The 18,860-nt window shown below is 35.5% G+C and overlaps 1 protein-coding gene across 1 annotated transcript in view; it reads left to right on the forward strand.

Annotated features, from left to right (window-relative positions):
• Nucleotides 1–18,860, forward strand: part of THEMIS (thymocyte selection associated) — a gene marked incomplete at its 3' end in the record, with an annotated part of 160,302 nt that overhangs the window by 25,454 nt on the left and 115,988 nt on the right. Inside the window, exon 2 of the mRNA XM_082855240.1 lies at nucleotides 9,109–9,267. Coding sequence (XP_082711366.1) covers nucleotides 9,109–9,267 — 159 coding nt within the window. The remainder of the gene's footprint in view (nucleotides 1–9,108; nucleotides 9,268–18,860) is intronic.

An 18,860-nucleotide genomic window follows, 5' to 3' on the forward strand; every position in this document is an offset into this window, starting at 1 on the left:
CTTTCAACATGTTGGCATACTTGTAACCCATTTGTGGCATACCAAGGTTCGTTGGTACAAGGTGGGAAAAAACTGACCTTTGATGTATCTTTATTCCCAGCCCAAGTCCATCTCTCAAGTTTCTATTTTCACTTCTGTAGTTTTCTCTTTCTTAGGATGACAAAGAAAATAACAATTTTTTTATTCAGGGAAAACCCCATCCCTATCCATAAGAAGACCTTTATTTTCATCTTAACCAAGAAAATCACACCAGTTTACAACAGTATAACATTATACTGAATTATTCGGTCTTAAACAACATCATATGAAATAATAATAATGACACCAATAATGGCTAATATTTACTGAACCCTAAATAGATGCCACATTCTGGGCTATGCACTTAAAAATTGATTATCTACTTTGATCCTCAAAGCAACTATCAGAGGTAAAATTACCACCTCATTTTAAAGATAAAGAAATTGAGGCACTATCCCCATTTTATAGAAGAAGATATTGCCTGAAGTCACACATTTATCAAATGTAGATCCTGGTTTTGAAACTGACTCTAGAGAAGGCATTCTTATCTGTGATTTTTACCTAATTAAATGCCTAGGAATGAGTGGAGAGAAGTGTGTGTGTGTGTGTGTGTGTGTGTGTGTGTGTGTGTGTGTGTGTGTGTGTTTAACAGTTGTATCTCTTAAGGGAGATAAAGTTCAACCCTGAAATTTCATCCTGCAGTCTCAACCTCAGCAACAGACCTCCTGTCTTTGGTGTTTCAAATAAAAATATACATTTTTTTCTTCATAAGACAATGTAAGTTTTATAGGCACATGCAACCCAATTTAAATCCTGAAATATACATACCTTTCCCTCACCTTTTGGATCAGAGACTGTTAGCTGCCCCTCTAACTATATTTGTTCTCTCCATCTTCTGTGGTAATAAAGCTTTCAGCTGTGAATGCAGCTGCCTGGCTAACGATGCTACACAGCTCTCTTGAAGCTTAAAGTGGCCGCTTGATTAAGTTTTGGCCAATGGGTTGTGATAGTAGTATTTGACATGTGAAATTTCTATTGCATGCCACTGAAACAAAAGGAATGTTTCCTTCTCTTTATCTCTCTTTCTCACTGGCTGAATTTCAAACATGATGGTAGGAGCTGAAGCAGCCACCTTAGAACATACCCAACAGGCACTATCAAACCTCTTCTGGAACAGTCAAGGGCATGTGTGTTTTTTGAGGGGCATGATACCTTGTCACACAACTCCAAAATGCCACTGACATCCTTATAACTTGTGCTTCAGGTAGTTTTATAATGGGCAACCTATGCTGTAAGCAGTGGCCCTGAACATATTTCAATCGTTTGACACATTGATTTGTTATAAGGAACAACTGGTGATGGCTATCTTCACACATTTTAAGGCTGCTATGTATAAGAATTAAATAGTTGTTTTCCGTATGATTCTAAGGGTAAAAATTGTTCTAATTGTGTGTATATCCCATAAGAACACATATTACATTTAAAATGTAGAGCTTTTTAACAGAATTCCTCAAAAGTAGAGTGGGTCACCTTAAAATAATTGGAATTCCATCAGTGAAAGTATTCAGATATAGTTTGGACAACCAGTTGGTAGAGACATTGTATAGACACTCAGTCATTTTAATATGTTAGTAGGATGTGATGGTCTTTAAGCTCCTGATACTAAGACCAGTGATTCAAGAGATCATTAGAATTAATGGCACTTGGCTTAGAAATATAAAATGAAATTGAAACTAATCCTACAGCTGCCATTGGGCTATATAAAGTTGTGATTATTATCAAGTTAGATGTTTTATGCCTCAATTCTGACAGCTGTCTGGAAAAAAATGATGGATTGAGGGACCCTGTATTCTTCTGCCAGATGTCTTTTACTAAGCCTTTGAGGGTAAATTAGCCCAATCTGAAGATTAAAATCTTTAAAAATAAATATCACCCAAGGGGGCTTAAAGAAAGCAAGAAAAGTCATAGTACAGGACTGGGCTGGAATAATTTATGCCTGGCTTGCCGTCTTCAATTGATGGATAGTCACCAGGAACTTTATGTTGAGGAGGATTATTCAGCCTCATCTGGATTCAGCTGGAAATGTGCCATGGATGATTACTGATGGGAAGGGAGAATGGTAGAATATAGTTTTTTATTTGCCATCTCTCTCATGGAGAATACCTGGCAAGTTAGTTAGATAGAACTCACAAAATTCATCTCTTAGGGGATTTCACCTGCTCCTGGCTTTGGTTCTTACTGTGTAGATCCAACAGTTCAAAGTGTCCGGGGTCAATTAGGTTCAAGCACTGCCTCATACAACTCAGAAGAGTAAAATGTACAAATCAGAATGCCAATGTAGTAATTTGCAATTAGGACTGTTACTGTCAAGTTGATTAAACTTCCTGTGTCTTTTAGTCAGGGCACTCAGGCTGCTGGTGACATTGAGATAGATGAGTTAATAATACTAAGATTTTGTGTATTAGGCTATAACTTTCCTTTTTCCAGTATGTTCAAATTTTACTCTAACTCTCTAACTCCCTGAGGCTACATCCTGTTTCCCTGCACTGACTGACTGTGGTCATATTTGTACTTAACCATTTAGAGAAGTGCTTCTCAAACTATCTGTAGTGAAGGTCCAATTTATTTTCTTTTCCCAATCCATTATGGACTGGTACTTTAATAAAATGCAATACAAATGAATTATTAATAAAAATAAAATTAAAAATAGACATACAAAATTCAAGCATTTTAAAAATTATTTAAATCAATGAACATAAAATAACTTCAAAATTCATATTTCATAAGCAGAATAGTTAATGAAGTATTCAATACTAATGAACTTAGGGAAAATTTGTAATATAGTGAAGCTTCATTTTGTATGCATTGGATAAACACATTATAGTTCATTGGAGCCCATGTGTAAACAATTCAATCAGTGCATTGATTTTATGATTATAAATGGCTATAGGGGTCTATGATAGCTTTATTTAACATTTAGGATATAAAACATAGGCAAGTATTTATACTTAAGTATAAAAAATGTACTTGAAATCAAGTCATTCCTAAAACAATAAACCAACTCCCAATGCAACATTGTTCATATAAGAAATTATAACATTACTTACGATGTAATTTTGAGAATTAAAATCTGGGTAAAACGTGGGGAGTATTTGGCCAATAATAATGTCCAGAGATGCAGAATCACTGATTTGTTCCATCATCATAAGGAAATGTTTCATAGATATGTAGGAGGGATATCCATTTCATACATCTCAAATCCATTTGGTCTGACACTTGTTGACACAAAGAGCTGTGATGATGACTTCTATTGTAACACCAACTTACAAACCCTCTAAGTACAGTTTTATTTAATCTAGTAAATTGATTCCACCATTAAACAAACATCATATTTTTAGCTGGTGAAGGAAACTGTTAATCTTTCTTCCTCAACCACTAAAACTTAATCATCTAAATGCCTCACATTTCACTCAGAGTAGTTGAAAAGTTGGACATTTTCTGTTTTCTGGGCTCACTATGATTTTAACCTGCTTTATTGACTCTCAGGCTCCACCCTTTTCCACCCATTGTGGTTTTCATTGCTTCCCCATGTTCAAATTTTATAAGACTCACCAATATTCACTATAGTTTCTAGCATATTTCTGTCTCTAAACTTGATTTCCAGGATAACACTTAAACCCTAAATTCACATTAAAAACCCCCATATTCTTAGAAGTAAGAGAGATTATACCTTAGCTCTACTTGGTGTTGGCCATCATTTTCCTTAATACTTGGTGCCACTGTTTTGCCCTCTTTATATTGATATTTTGGCAGAAGGGAAGAGAGTCTCTATGACCTTGAAAGATCATTTTTGATCAATATTCAGATATACCTCTCAGTGGTATACCCAGTATCTAACTGGTAGAATCCATCCCTAGTAAAGCTGCAAGCTTGCTGTTTTATGCTTATTTATGTGCAAACTACATTCAAATACCATGTTCATCTATTTTTAGATCTATTCTTCATGTAGTGCATGGGAATGACTTTGCCTTACCGGAGATGGAGATAGTCTCTTTATGGAATACTGGCCATGTAATAATAATAAAGAATAATCACAATTGTTTATGAGGAGCAAGGATAAATCTCTACCAGCAAGCCCAGTCTATAGACACTGTCATACAATATCAATCCTACTTTACTGAGTAAATTCCTAACTCCTCCAAACATATCTCAGATCATTTTATGAGCCTCATCCTCAAGTCCAGCAATATAAAAATGGTAAACATAATGAAAAATGGCAAATTTAACAAGCAGAGATTCATATTATAGAATTACCTGCCCTTAATATTCCTTGTCTAGGGAATTCACAAGGTGACCAGCTAATCTCACATATGCTTGTACATTTGTTATTAGTTATACCAAATGAAGATATAACCCATGCCAAAGCCTTGGGTTGACTATGCTTTAAACTGTTAATGGAGAAGGACTTCTACTATATTCACAATAATTTATTGTCATTTTACAGTAAAGCTAAGTTATAATTTAACATTCACTAAGGATCCACTAATTGACAAAACTGTGCAATTAGCTGTGTGTATGTGAGGAGGGGTATAAATATAGTTAAGATGATATCTCTTCTTTAGAATATCATAATAAATTCTAAAGTATACATAATATCAATGGTCAGAAAATAATACCCTAACAGCAGGCTGTGATAATGATCACATAGGGGCCATAATGGAGATACATGCAAAGTACTATTGGAGCACAGAGGAAAGAATTAATTCTTACTTAGGTGGGAATAAAGGAAGGCTTTCAAGAAGACAATGAGCTCGGTGCTTTGTGACCGTCTGGCGGGGTGGGATAGGGAGGGTGGGAGGGAGGGAGACGCAAGAGGGAAGAGATATGGGAACATATGTGTATGTATAACTGATCCACTTTGCTATAAAGCAGAAACTAACACACCATTGTAAAGCAATTATACCCCAATAAAGATGTTAAAAAAAAAAAGAAAATGAATATGAGCTGAATCTTTATGATTGGTTGAACTTTGACAGGCTGATGATGGGATGAGTGGCTGGTATGGTGGTGGTGGGAGATGGTGGGGGTGGGAGATGGTGGGGTGGAAGATGGTGGGATGGGAGATGGTGGGGTGGGAGATGGTGGGGTGGGGAATGGAGGAAATGAGTATATGTTGAGTAAAGGGAAAAAAGCCTCTAAACAATGTAAGTTTCTTCTTTCCCGACTGCCACACATTTTCATCTTTGTAGAGGAAAAGGAAGAAAATCTATGGAGCCAGTTGTTTTGGTTTCTTCCATGTGATCACAGCATTGCTTATATGGATTGTCAAATAAGGGATGGGCTCATAAAAGGATATTAATCTGTCATTTTTATTGAGCAAAGTAGCATTTCAGAAAAGGTGATTTCAGAGGTACGTGACTTTCATTACAGCCTTCAGGGGCAATGTTTGATCACTGAAAACAGGCTGCTTTGTTCAGTTTTCTCTGATGTTTGGCCTCATCCTGAACACATATGCTCTGACTTGGAAAGAATCAGTCTGTAAAGATTTAATAGATTCTAGATTTGCATATTCAAAATGCATGTCTTGTGGTTAAAAATGAAATGAAAACTATTTTTATATCTATATTTACACAAACACATAGTTCAGACACATCTCAGCAAATTTTTAAAAGGCAATTAGGCATATTATATGTGCTTGTTCTGAGATTATGAAAGTTGGCTGTTTTTTAAATTAACCATTTTATATTTTCACTGAAAAAAATGTATTTTAAGAGACACTATAATGATGATAACGACGTACAAGAACTCTTCAAGTTTCAGGGGTTTGAGATTTGCTGTATGTTCTTGTCACCTATCAGGGACATAACTTTCTAGAGTTGGGTGTCACTGACCTCTCTCTTTATTAAAATGAATTAATAGCTTTCTTGCTTAGAGAAAATTGGAAGTCACAAAGAATTAAAGATAAATGTTAAAGATTAACATTTCCATGAGGCTCTTTTCCTTACATGACTGAAAAAAGTGGTTTTCTTTTTTCAAAGCCAGAGGGATGATTAGAAAGAGACCTGAGGTGTCAAAAGCCTTTTGTGTGGTGACTAAAACTCACAGAATTTTCTCTTAGAATTCTCTGGCTTCTATCCCCTGTGAACTGATATGTAATCTCACATAAACTCATCTTTTAATTTTGAATTCCAATGGAACCTTTGAAAGAAAGATGGCATTCCAAGTGAGTCAGTTTGCTATACATTACATCTGCAATTAGACATTTGTTGCGTTGAAATTAAGCCAAACAGACTTCTGCTGAAACAGGATAGGTCCAATTACGTTCTATTTCGTGTGACACAGAAAAATCTTACCATGTCACTTTGCTGTTTAAAATCCTTCCCTTTCCCTGTCCTTACTTACAACATCCTCCATCTCAATGACGCTGAGTGCATCCTCTACCTGACATGTCCTTCTCTCTCTTGGTAAGTTTTGCAACAATCTCAGAACAGAGATTATTTCAGTTATACATTTGTTGTCTAGACCAGTGCTTTCCAAACCTTAATGTACTTATGAATCATCTGGGGGTCTTGTTAAAAATGCAGGTTCTGATTCAGCAGGTCTAGGGTCTGGCTGAGATCCTAACAAGCTCCCAGGTGATGCAGCAGGACACACTTTGGATAGCAAGCGCCAGAAACATATGACCTCTCATTAAATTGGCATTAGTTCCTGGACATTGATAACTGAAAATGTAAATTCTCTGACTCTGAGGTTGCTTCAGACTTTGATTGGCTTTTTTGTTTATTGGTAATTTTATAAAGACACTGCACGATCTGTATTCCCTCTATTTCTCCAGTCTCCTTTCTTACCAGTTCCCATTTCTTACTTTATATTTGAGACATAACAAATTATGTGAAGTTTCCAGAATGTATCAGACTCTCTCGCATCTCACTGCCTTTTCAAATACTATATCCTCTGCCTGTCCTAACATTTTGTGATGCTTCCTTTAAAACTCAGCTCGGCTGTCATCTCCTCCACAAATCTTTCCCTAATCTCTTTCCCATATAATTGCTTAATTAAATGCCTCCAATTTACTCCCACAATGCCCTGTATTTTCTATATTATAACTTTCTCATAATCTGCTCCAATTGTCTGCTTACTTGTCTGTTCCCTTCAAAACAGTGCTTCTATGGGGAAGGCATATGCATTTTGTACTACTGCCAATTACAATGTCTGACACATAGTAGGTATTCATTAAAGTTTGCTGAATGAATGAGGAAGGGAGGTTGATGTGTTGGTAGTTATGCAATAATATAATGCAATATTTTTTTTCATGAAGCTTAAAATAGAATTGGGAGTAACAGAAACTAAAGTCATAAAAGGTTAAGTACAGGATGAGATAATACTGTAGAAGTAAAATGTTACTATGTGATTAATTTCCGAATGAGGATCATAGAAAATAATTATTCTGAGTTCACTGGAAGAAAATGTCACTGTGGATTTATTATTATTTTTTAATATACCAGTTTTTTTTCCATGAGGGATTTGAGATGGCTGACAACACAATGTATTGGAGTTAATAAAAAGTATGAACGCATGTGTAGTTAAGGCAATAGTATGAGAAAAGGAGGGAGTTTAGAAGTATACAAGGAGCTCATATACTAGCATGTCTGCAAAAATGATCCTCATTAAATAATAGACAGTAAGGTTGGTGTGCTAATTTTCATTTCCACTCTGCCTGGGAGGCTGACTTCTGTGGAGTCAGCAGCTCCATTGTCCTCTGGCTTCTGGCTGAATTGGGGCAATGGGGTGCCCTGGCAGATGATCCAATGGAGGAAAAAGAGTGAGATCAGGACATTTATGTTCTTGTGTTGCGTAGAACTGTCTGTGCCTGTGTGTAAATTGTCCCTTTATTAAAATCTCCTTAAATTGTTTTAATTTGCGTGTGCCCCCTGCTCTCTGTAGAGACTCTGATAAAACCACAGAGTTGTTTAAAGCTAAATTGAATGCTGGGCTTAATAACTTTTATGATAACCATTAATGCTATAAAAATATTTCAGGTACTTGCTACATATCAGGTATGATTCTGTGAAGAGGTGTTTCAACAGAAGAATTCAGAAAACCAACCAACAAACCTAAAATCTTGTGCTCATACTATTTATATTTTAGTGTGGTAAAGAGGGTATAAATCATATTGGAAGCAAGGAAAAATTGATATGTTTCAAACCCCACAGTTCTGCAATGTTTATTTACATCAGCCTCTAGTTTACTGCTTTATTGTAAAGTGATAATATCCCAGAGATGTAGTTTTGGGGTTGTTTCCTTTTTACTGGGGCTAGATTACCCAGAACTTTTGCTTCTCCTCTTTCCTGTTGCTAATCTTTCGGTTATTTCACTGCTCAGTGTTCCTCCATCAGGAGATATAAAAGGGAAATAAATGGATGAAAAATTTAGCTTTGACATCTATGATAAAAGGTTTTTTAGGAAGGAGACTGAAATCCTGAACTAAAATGAAGCTTTTCAGTTTATCTGGGTTTGTCTGCCCCCTATTGCCATAAAGATGTTGAGAGTTGTTTCCAGCTTGTCAAAAACAAGAGATAAAATGGACAAAATGTTATATTCATGATGATGAAGAGAACTAGGTCTTATAAGTAGATATGGTGCTCTTAATATGAAGCCCTGGTGTACAAATGCTCTGTCTTTGGATGTTAGATTGTATTACAACCTTGTTTGCAGTACTTACTCAGATCATTGTTGACTCATGTGAGTTTAATTCTATGACCTAGCCAAAAAAAGATCATAAATCCCAGCAGGGGAAGACATGGTTGTAGCTTGACCTTGGAAATATGAGCTAAAGGTGCTGAGGACCACAAATTCAATTTACAATAATAACAAAAATAAGATTGTTTACACTTTGCCCAGTGGATGAAGTGAAAATGTAATATTTTTCCTGGTACACGCTGTATATTTTGCCAAGCTTGATTAAATTCCTGTTTAGCAGGTATCTGAGAGGAACTGAATAAAAACACTTCGTATGAGACTTTTGACTCCTAATTTGTTCTTCATTATTGAATTCCTTTTTTAAAAGCTGTTTTTCTTTTCTTTTTTCAGGTTCTATTTATGAAATGTTTGGAAATGAATGCTGTTTGTCAACAGGAGAAGTGATTAAAATTACTGGCCTCAAAATTAAGAAGATCATAGCTGAAATTTGTGAGCACATTGAAGGTTGTGAGGCTCCACAACCATTTGAACTGCCTATGAATTTTCCAGGTACAGTATTTTGCAACCATTTCTCATTTGTAAAACTGTATTCTTAAATGTTATATACGTCTCTACAACTGAAAACAATGAAAAAGTGGTAGTTTTTGTTTTTTTTACTCTAAGGCAGTGGGTGAAAAAATCGGGATTCTTATAGTTTAGTGATTTTAGGGACTAACAGAAGGCAAATATTTTCTCCCCTTTTCAGCAAACATTGTTTACTTAGGACTTAATATTTTCTGATAACAAATATTTAGTGAGTTTAACTATATGCACCATTAGTTGTGCCAGATAGTGGGAATGAAGAAATTAAAGATATATTTTCATAAGTTATGTAAAAATAATTAATATTTCCTAAACATATTTACCCTCTTTATTCCTAGCTCCCTGGATCACTGCTAAACTTCACTGTCTGGCCTTACTGACAAGTTTGGCTGCTCTTCTTTAACTAGTTAACCTTCAAAAATTAGGTCAGATATCAGGTCTCCTAGAAAACTTCTGCTGACTCTATAATCTAATCTAGATATCTCTATGTTCCCGTAGTATCTTGGGCACCATAGCATGCACCTTATTGGGTAGTAATTAATGATTTTCTTATTTGTCTTACTCTTTAGACCAGGGTTGGCAGACTTTTTCTGTAAAGTACCAGATAGTAAATATTTTAGACTTTGCCTGCCAAATGGTCTCCATAACAACTACTCCACTCTGATGTTGTAACATGAAAGAAGCTACAGATAAACCAATATAAACCAACTGGTTTATAAACCAATGAGCACTACATAAACCAATGAGCACAGTTGTGGTTCAATAAAAATTTATTTACAAAAACAGGTGGCCAACAGAATTTGGCCTGTGAACTATAGTTTGCTGAACTCTGCTTGAGACTAAAACTCTTTGACAGATGAAATATGACATATGTGGCTTTATTTCTATGAACAAGCACATTTTCTGGCACAGGGAACGTGCTCAATAATTTTCTGTTGGTTGAATAATTGTTTATCAATGAATGATTAGTGAAAGAGGACAATCTAGTAAGCTGTTACAACGTAATGTAGTTTATGGTATAACTGAAGTATGTATGGGTTCTGTGAGAGTCTTGATAAGATGGATCTAACTCCAGTTGGTTATGCTTCAGAACATGGATTTTGGAATCATTATATTTGAATCCCAACTCTGTCACTTCTTAGTTAGGTAACCTTGCCAAATTATTTACCCTCTTCTTATGTAAAATGGGAATAATAATACTATCTCTTAGTGTTGTTGGGAGGATTAAATATTGAAATATATTTATATTGGTTAGAGTGATACTTGTCATATAACAAGGGCTATAAAAAAGTGTCAGCTTATATTACCATTATTAACCTTGTTATCATCATTGGTGGAGTCAGGGAAAGCTTTTCAGAGAATGTTATTCTTGAGCTGAGGTTTGGAAAATTAAAATAATTTAACTGTATGAGGAGAGGATTATTCCAGTGCTCCAATATTTTTTCCCTTTCAACTGAAATCTTATTCCTTGTTTAATTCTAATTACTCCTCATTACCCCATCCTATATAGCAATAGAATCCCAGTTAGATTTTAAACTCAGAGAATCCAATATGTTTTTAAACCATCCTTCCTTATTTGTGAATTTTCCATTTCTTGGGGGGTAATGGTTTCTAATTTTATTTTATTGTGGTCAGAAGACATACTTTGTCTTTTGAGACTAGTTTTATGGCTTAACATATGGCCTATCCTGGAGAATGCTCTGTGTTCACTTAATAAGAATATATATTCTGCTGTTATAGTATAGAGTGTTCTACAGATGTCTGTTGGTTTGTAGGATTGTTCAAGTATTCTATGTCCTTGTGGATCTTTTGTCTAGTTCTATCCCTTTTAGAAAGTGGAGTATTGAGGTTTCCAACTGTTATTGTTGAATTGTCTGTTTTTCTTTTCAATTCTGTCAGCTCTAGCTTCACGTATTTGGGGACTGTGATGTAAGGTTTATATGTGTTTATAATTGTTACCTTTTTTGGTGGAGTTTCCCTTTTATCATTATATAATATTCTAAACAATTTTTGTTTTAAAATCTATTTTTTTTCTAATATTACTGTAGTCACTCCAGTTCTCTTTTTGTTACTATGTTCATGGTCTACCTTCTATTTTTTGCTTTCAAATAACTTGTGTCTTTGAATCTGAAGTATGAATCTACAAGTAAGTCTCTTGTAGACAGTATATAGTTGGATGGGCTTTTTTTTTTAATCCATTCTGCCAACCTCTGCCTTTTAATTATTTAATCCATTTATATTTAGTGTAATTATTGATAGTGTAAGATTAACATCTTCCATTTTGCTATTTGTTTTCCATATGTCTTAGGTCTTTTGTGTTTCTCTATTTGTCCATTTTTGCCTTCTTTTGTGTTAAATAGATATTTTCTAGTGTACAATTTTATTTCCCTTTTTTAAAAAAAAATCTTTATTTTTTAGAGCTATTTTAGGTTCGTTAGCAAATTTGAGCAGAAGGTACAGAGACTTCCCATATACTATACTACCTGTCTCAAATTTGCACAGCTTCCTCAATATCAAAATACTACTGTCTTTTCATGGTGTGTAACATATCTTTTTAGCACTGAATAATAGTTCATTGTCTGTATATACCACCGTTCATTTTGCTATTCACTTATTGAAGAACAACTTGGTTGCTTTCAAGTTTTGGCAATTATGAATAAAACTATGCAACTATGAATAAAATTATGCAGGTTTTTGTGTGAATATTAATTTTCAACTGATTTGGGTAAATACCAAGGAACATGATTGCTGGACCATATGGTAAGGTTATGTTTAGTTTAAAGAAACTGCCAAACTGTCTTCCAAAATGGCTGCATCATTTTGCATTCCTACTAGCAATGAATGAGAATTCCTGGTGCTTTGCATCTTCATCAGCATTTTATGCTGTCAGTGTTTTGGATTTTGGCTCTTCTAATATGCATACAATTATGGTATCTTATTGTTTTAATTTTCAATTCCTTAATGATGTATAATGTTGAATATATTTTCATATGCTTATTTGCCATGCCATGTTCTTTGGTGAGGCATCTGTTCATGTCTTTTGCCCACTTTCTAATCAGGTTATTTGTTTTATTATTGTTGGCTTTTAAGAGATCTTTGTGTATTCTGGATACAAGTCCTTTATCAGGTATGTCCTTTGCAAATATTTTGCAAATATTTTCTCTCAGTCTGTGGCTTGTCTTCTCATTCTCTTGACAATATTATTCACTGAGCAGGTTTTTAAAAATGAAATCCAGCTTATCAATTATTTCTCTCTCTCTTTTTTTTTTTTTTGGCGGTACGTGGGCCTCTCACTGTTGTGGCCTCTCCTGTTGCGGAGCACAGGCTCCAGACGCACAGGCTCAGTGGCCATGGCTCATGGGCCCAGCCGCTCCGTGATGTGTGGGATCTTCCCAGACTGGGGCACGAACCCATGTCCCCTGCATTGGCAGGCGGACTCTCAACCACTGTGCCACCAGGTATTTTTCTCATAGATTTTGCCTGTGGTGTCATGTCTAAAAATTCATCATCAAACCTAAGGTCATCTAGATTTTCTGCTACATTATCTTTTAAGAGTTTTATAGTTTTGCATTTTACACTTAACTCTGTGATCTGTTCTGAGTTGATTTGTGTGAAGGGTGTTAAGACCTGGGTCTAGATTCTTTTTTTTTTTTTTTTTTTTTAACGTGTGAATGTCCAATTGTTCTAGCACCATTTGTTGAAAATACAATTTTTGCTCCATTGCCTTTGCTCCTTTGTCAAAGATCAGTTGACCATATTTAGATGGGTTTATTTCTGGGCTATCCATTCTGTTTCACTGATTTGTTTATTCTTTCACCAGCACCACACTGTGTTGATTACTGCAGCTTTATAGTAAGTCTTGTCAGTTCTCTGGCTTTGTTCTCCTTTAATGTTGCTATCCTAGGTTTCTTGCCACTCCATATAAACCACAGAATCAGTTTGTCAGTATCCATGGAATAACTTACTGGGATTTTGACTGGCATTGCATTAAAGCTATAGATGCAGCTGCGAAGAACTGACATCTAAACAATATTATATATTCCTATTCATGAAGATAGAATATATCTCCATTTGTTTAGTGCTTTTATTTCTTTCATCAGAGTTTTGTAGTCTTCTTCATATAGATCTTGTACATATTTTGTCAGATTTATACCTATTTCATTGTTTTGGTGCTAATGTAAATGGTTTTGTGCCTTTAATTTCAAATTCCACTTGTTCATTGCTAGTATAAATAAAAGTGATTGACTTTTGTATATTAACGTTGTATCTTGAAACCTTGCTATACTTATTAGTTCTAGGAGATTTTATTGATCCTTTCAGATTATAATTGAATACATTGTTGATATTATTATTATGAGCAAACAAAATTTGTAAGATTAACTAAGAATAAGAAAATAAAAGTTTTTACTTTATCCTCACTCATTCCTTTTCTGCTGCTTTCCCTTTATGTAATTCCAAGTTTCTGACATACAATTTTTCTTCTCTCTGAAGAACTTTTTTTAACGTTTCTTGCAAAGCAGGTCTATTGGAACAAATTCCCTCAGTCGTTGTTTGTCTGAGAAAGTCTATAATTCTCCTTCACTTTTAAAGGATATTAGGATTCAGATTTCTTGGTTGGTGGGGTTTTTTTTCCTCAACACTTTAAATATTTCACCCTCCTCTCTTCTTGCTTGCATGGTTTCTGAGGAGTAGTTAAATGCAATTCTTACCTCTGTTCTTCTACAAGTATGATAGGTAAGATTTTTTTCCTCTGACTTTTTTCAAGATTTTTTCATTACTTTTGATTTTCTGCAGTTTGAATATGATGTTCTTATGAAGTTTCTTTTAGAATCCTGTTTAGTGTTCTCTGAGCTTCCTGGATCTGTGGTTTGGTGTCTGATATTAATTTGGGGGAAATTATCAATCATTATTTCTTCAATTATTTCTTCTGTTTTTTAAAAATAAATTTATGTATTTATTTATGTATTTATTTATTTATTTATGGCTGTGTTGGGTCTTCGTTGCTGCGTGCAGGCTTTCTCTAGTTGTGGAGAGCAGGGGCTACTCTTTGTTGTGGTGCCGGCTTCTCCTTGCAGTGGCTTCTCTTGTTGTGGAGCATGGACTCTAGGCACGTGGGCTTCAGTAGTTGTGGCATGTGGGCTTCAGTAGTTGTGGCACGTGGGCTCGGTAGTTGTGGCTCTTGGGCTCTAGAGCACAGGCTTAGTAGTTGTGGCTCATGGGCTTAGTTGCTTTGCGGCATGGGGAATCTTCCTGGACCAGAGCTCAAACCCATATCCCCTGCATTGGCAGGCGGATTATTAGTGCCACCAGGGAAGCCCATTGCTTCTGTTCTTACTTCTCTTTCTTTTCTTTCTGATATTTCCATTATGCATATGTTACACCTTTTGTTGTTGTCATACAGTACTTGGATATTCTGTTCTGTGATTTTGTTTTATATTTTTTTCCTCACTGCTTTTCTGTTTTAGAAAGTTCTATTGATATATCCTCAGGCTCAGAGATTCTTTCCTCAGCTATGTCCAGTCTACTAATGAGCCCATCAAAGGCATTCTTCATTTCCATTACAGTGTTTTTGATCTCTAGCACTTCATTTTGATTTTCTCTTATGCGTCTGTCTCTCTGCTTACGTTGCCCACCAGTTGTACTTTATCCACTAGAAACCTTAGCATATTTATCATAATTGTTTTAAATTCCTGGTCTGATTGTTCCAACATTGCTGCCATATCTGTGTCTGATTCTATGCTTGATTTGTCTCTTCAGTTGTCTTTTTTTGCTTTTTTTTAGTATGCCTTATACTTTTTTTCATGATGGTTAGGCATCATGTACTGGTTAAAAGGAGCTGTAGTGAATAGGCCTTTAGTAATGTGGCAGTAAGCTGTGGCAGGAGCGGAAACATTCTCTAGTCCTATGATTGTTATAGTATTTTTGTGAGCTTGTGCCTCTGAATTGTGAACTTCACAAATGCTTCTCAGTCCCATTCTCTGCATCTTTAGGTGGCATGGGATGGCTGGAGTGGGTTGGAGTTGGGTATTTCCCTTCTCCCCTGTGGAAGACCAGAGCAGGCTAAAGCTGGGTATTTCCCTTTCCCCAAGTGGAAAGGTGAGAGTGGGCTTTTGTTGCGTATTTTCCCTAAGTGGAAGGCTAGGGTGGGTGTTAGTTGCGTATTTTCATCCCTCTGGGTCAATGAGTCCTGATAAAACACCAATGGTTTCTCTCGAGGGCAGGTCTTATTAAGAACAGAATGCTCTGGCCTATTTCAAACTGGTTTCTTTTGCCTTCCCCCCACCAGAAGCATGAGGGGACTTTTCTCTGATATTCACTGTGAGAGCCTGGTTAAGTTTTTGGTGGTAAAACTTACAAAATTGTGGGCCCCCCTATGACTAAGTTCCCCTGGAATTTTTTACTCTCAGACTTGTCCACTCTGAGACTCTAGCAATTCATCAATTACAGGTCGGATTTGTCTACCCTGGTATTGGTTTTTGTAGCAGTTTCTTTTGTGGTAAATTGAGATTCTCTGTACTTGCCTGTCTGTCTCTCCAGTTTTGGAGGCAGTAGTTTGTCCTGTGATCTCACTTCTCTGATATATCTAAGAATAGTTGTTGATTTTTCAGTTTGTTCAGCTTTTCACTTTTTTTTTAGGACAGAGTGACAACTTCCAAACTCCTTATATGCCATGCCAGAAACCAGAAATCTGGTGGTTTTTAAAAAATACCCATATATATATTTAGTTATTTTATCAGTGGTAGCCTGGGGATTACAATTAATGTCTTAATTTATAACAATCTAGTTTGGATTAATGAATTTAATTCCAACAGCATATAAAATTTGGCTCCCATATAGCTCTGTTTCTTACCCCTTGGTTCAAATTTTTATTATTATAAAAATTACATCTTTATACATTGTGTGCCTATCAGCACAGATTTGTAACTATTTTTTATGCAATTGTTTTTAAAATAAGATATGAGAAGAAAATTGAAAGCAAAACATACATTTAAATTTTCTTTTAATTTACTTTCAGAGTTATTTTTATTGATACTCCGTTTCTTCACATGGAATAGAGTTACTGACTTGTGTCCTTTCATTTCAGCCTAAAGGACCCCCTTTAGTGTTTCTTGTATGGCAGGTTTGGTAGTGATAAATTCTCTCAGTTTTTGTTTATCTGGAAATGTCTTAATTTCTCCTTTAGTTTTAAAGGATTTTTTTTTTTCTGGACAGAGAATTTTTGGTTAATAGTCCTTTTCTTTCAGCACTTTTAAGTATGTCATCCCAGTGATTTCTGTCCTCTGTGATTTCTAAGTAGAAATTAGCTTTTAATCTTATGAGAAACCCTTGTATATGATGAATCTTTTCTTCTCTTCTTTTTTCAAAATTCTCTAACTGTTGGTTTTCAGCAGTTTAATCATGATGTGTCTAGCCATGGATCTCTGAGTTTATTCCACCTGGAGTATGTTGAGATTCTTAAATGTGTAGATTAATGTTTTCAATCAAATTTTGGAAGTTTTTGCTATTATTTCCTGAAATATTTTGTCTACACTTTTTCCTCTCTCCTCTCCTTCTAAGGCATTCATTATTCACATATTGATATGCTTAATGGTGGACTTCCCTGGTGGTGCAGTGTTTAAGACTCCACACTCCCAATGCAGGGGCCATGGGTTCGATCCCTGGTCAGGGAATTAAGATCCCACAAGCGGTGGGGCGCGGCCAATAAAAAGAAAAAAAAAAAGAGGGTGTATTATATGCTTGATGGTGTCTCATAGGTCTTTGAGGCTTTGTTTATTTCTCTTCATACTTTTTATTTCTTAGACTGGATAGTCTCAATTGACCTGTTTTCAAATTTGACTTATATTCTCTATTTGCTAAGACTTAATAAAATACTTTATTAAGTATTTCCATACTTCCTTTTCATTTGTAAACATAGTTTCTTTTAGTTCTTAAAACGTATTTAATATAGCTGTTTAAATTCTTTCTCCAGGAATTCTAGTGTCTGGGCTTCCTCAGAAACAGTTTCTATTGATTGATTTTCTTTCCCCTTGTTTACGGGTCAGACATTCTTGTTCCTTTGCCTGTTTCACAGTTTGTTGTTGAAAACTGGATATTTTCAACAATATAATGTATCAGCTCTAGAAGTTGCATTCTCCTCCCTCCTCAGGGCTTGTTTTTGCTGGTTGTTTAGTGACTTTTCTGAACTAAATCTGCATTCTTAGTCATGTGTGGTCATTGAAGTCTCTGCTCAATTAGCTTGGTGGGCAATGAATGTCTGGACAGATATTTCCTTAAACAGCTGGAACCAAGAAGTCTCCAGTCTTTGTTAAGGGGTTCTGCGTTCATTTGGAGGCATGCTTTCAACACTTAACCGGGCAATTGAAAACTCTTGCTTAACTTTTACTTCCTGTTCATGTAGCGCTTCAAAGTCAACCAGATTTGAGAGCTTACAGACTTCTCAGGTCTTTCTCGAGCGTGCAAACAGTTCTGGGCATGTGCACAGTAATATACATGTATGTGGTCTTCTAGATTTCCAGGAATATGTTGGAACTTCTCAATGTCCTTATGGATATCTCATTCCTCAGCTTTTCCTTTTAGGCTTTTTGGTTAGCCCATTTTTTTTCCCCCAACTCTTAAACACCACTGCAGGCAGCCACAAAAATTAAATAATTGCCTCTCATTGTTTTTGACAAATGCTCTGAGGCAAAGTATTTTCCACTCACTGAGCTCAAAATAGATCAAATAGAGACAGCATTACAAATAGAATCTTCCAGGAAGTCACCAGACATATCAAATAATGACAGTTTTCTGAGAATGATCTTGGAAGGAACTCCAACTTCTTTCTCCTCCATCTTGTGACTGCTAGGCTGCTGGCTTTGCCATGATTGCGGGCTGTTGGTTTTCAAGGCTACTGTGGAGTTGAAGGGGTTTGGAAGAATGGGAATACAAGCAAGTTAAGATGCCACAAAGTTTGCTGTTCTTACCAAGATTCAGCTACTTTTTCATTAAGAAATGTTCTCCAGATTGCTGCAATTCTTTGGTTAATTTCCAGAATTCTGAAAAAATTAATCCTTTTTTTTTTTAACCAGTTTCTCTACTGCTTTTTGGAGGAGACAATTTTCAAAGGTCCTTATTCCACTATTACACTGACATCATCCACTGTTCTGTACTGAAGTAAAGTATATGAACACAGATCCTTAATTTCTCATTGGTAGTTCAAAAGTTTTGATGAAGATGACCATAACCTTGTCAAGGGTACCTAGGGTACCCTTTCTTTGCAAATAAAGATGCTCTACTGAAGAAAGATATCCAGCCTTCAACCAGTAAATATAGCTTTATAGATGCAGCTCCAGCAAATGAAAACTCAAGCAACAATTAAGAAAGAAAAGCTTTGTTAATTTGGCAAGGACTCTTTAAGGGAACAAACTGGAAGGTGATTTTTCACTAAAATGTGAGTGGGAAACTAAACTTGCAATATACATAACTGGTTGCATATCCTATATTAATGTTATGTTTCCATATATCTTTATTATGTCATCTCAAAAATGTTCAATATATTAAAAGAAATAAAAAGCAATCAT

This window comes from Leucopleurus acutus (genome assembly GCF_964270905.1).
Source record: "Leucopleurus acutus genome assembly, chromosome: 15".
Lineage (NCBI taxonomy): Eukaryota > Metazoa > Chordata > Mammalia > Artiodactyla > Delphinidae > Leucopleurus > Leucopleurus acutus.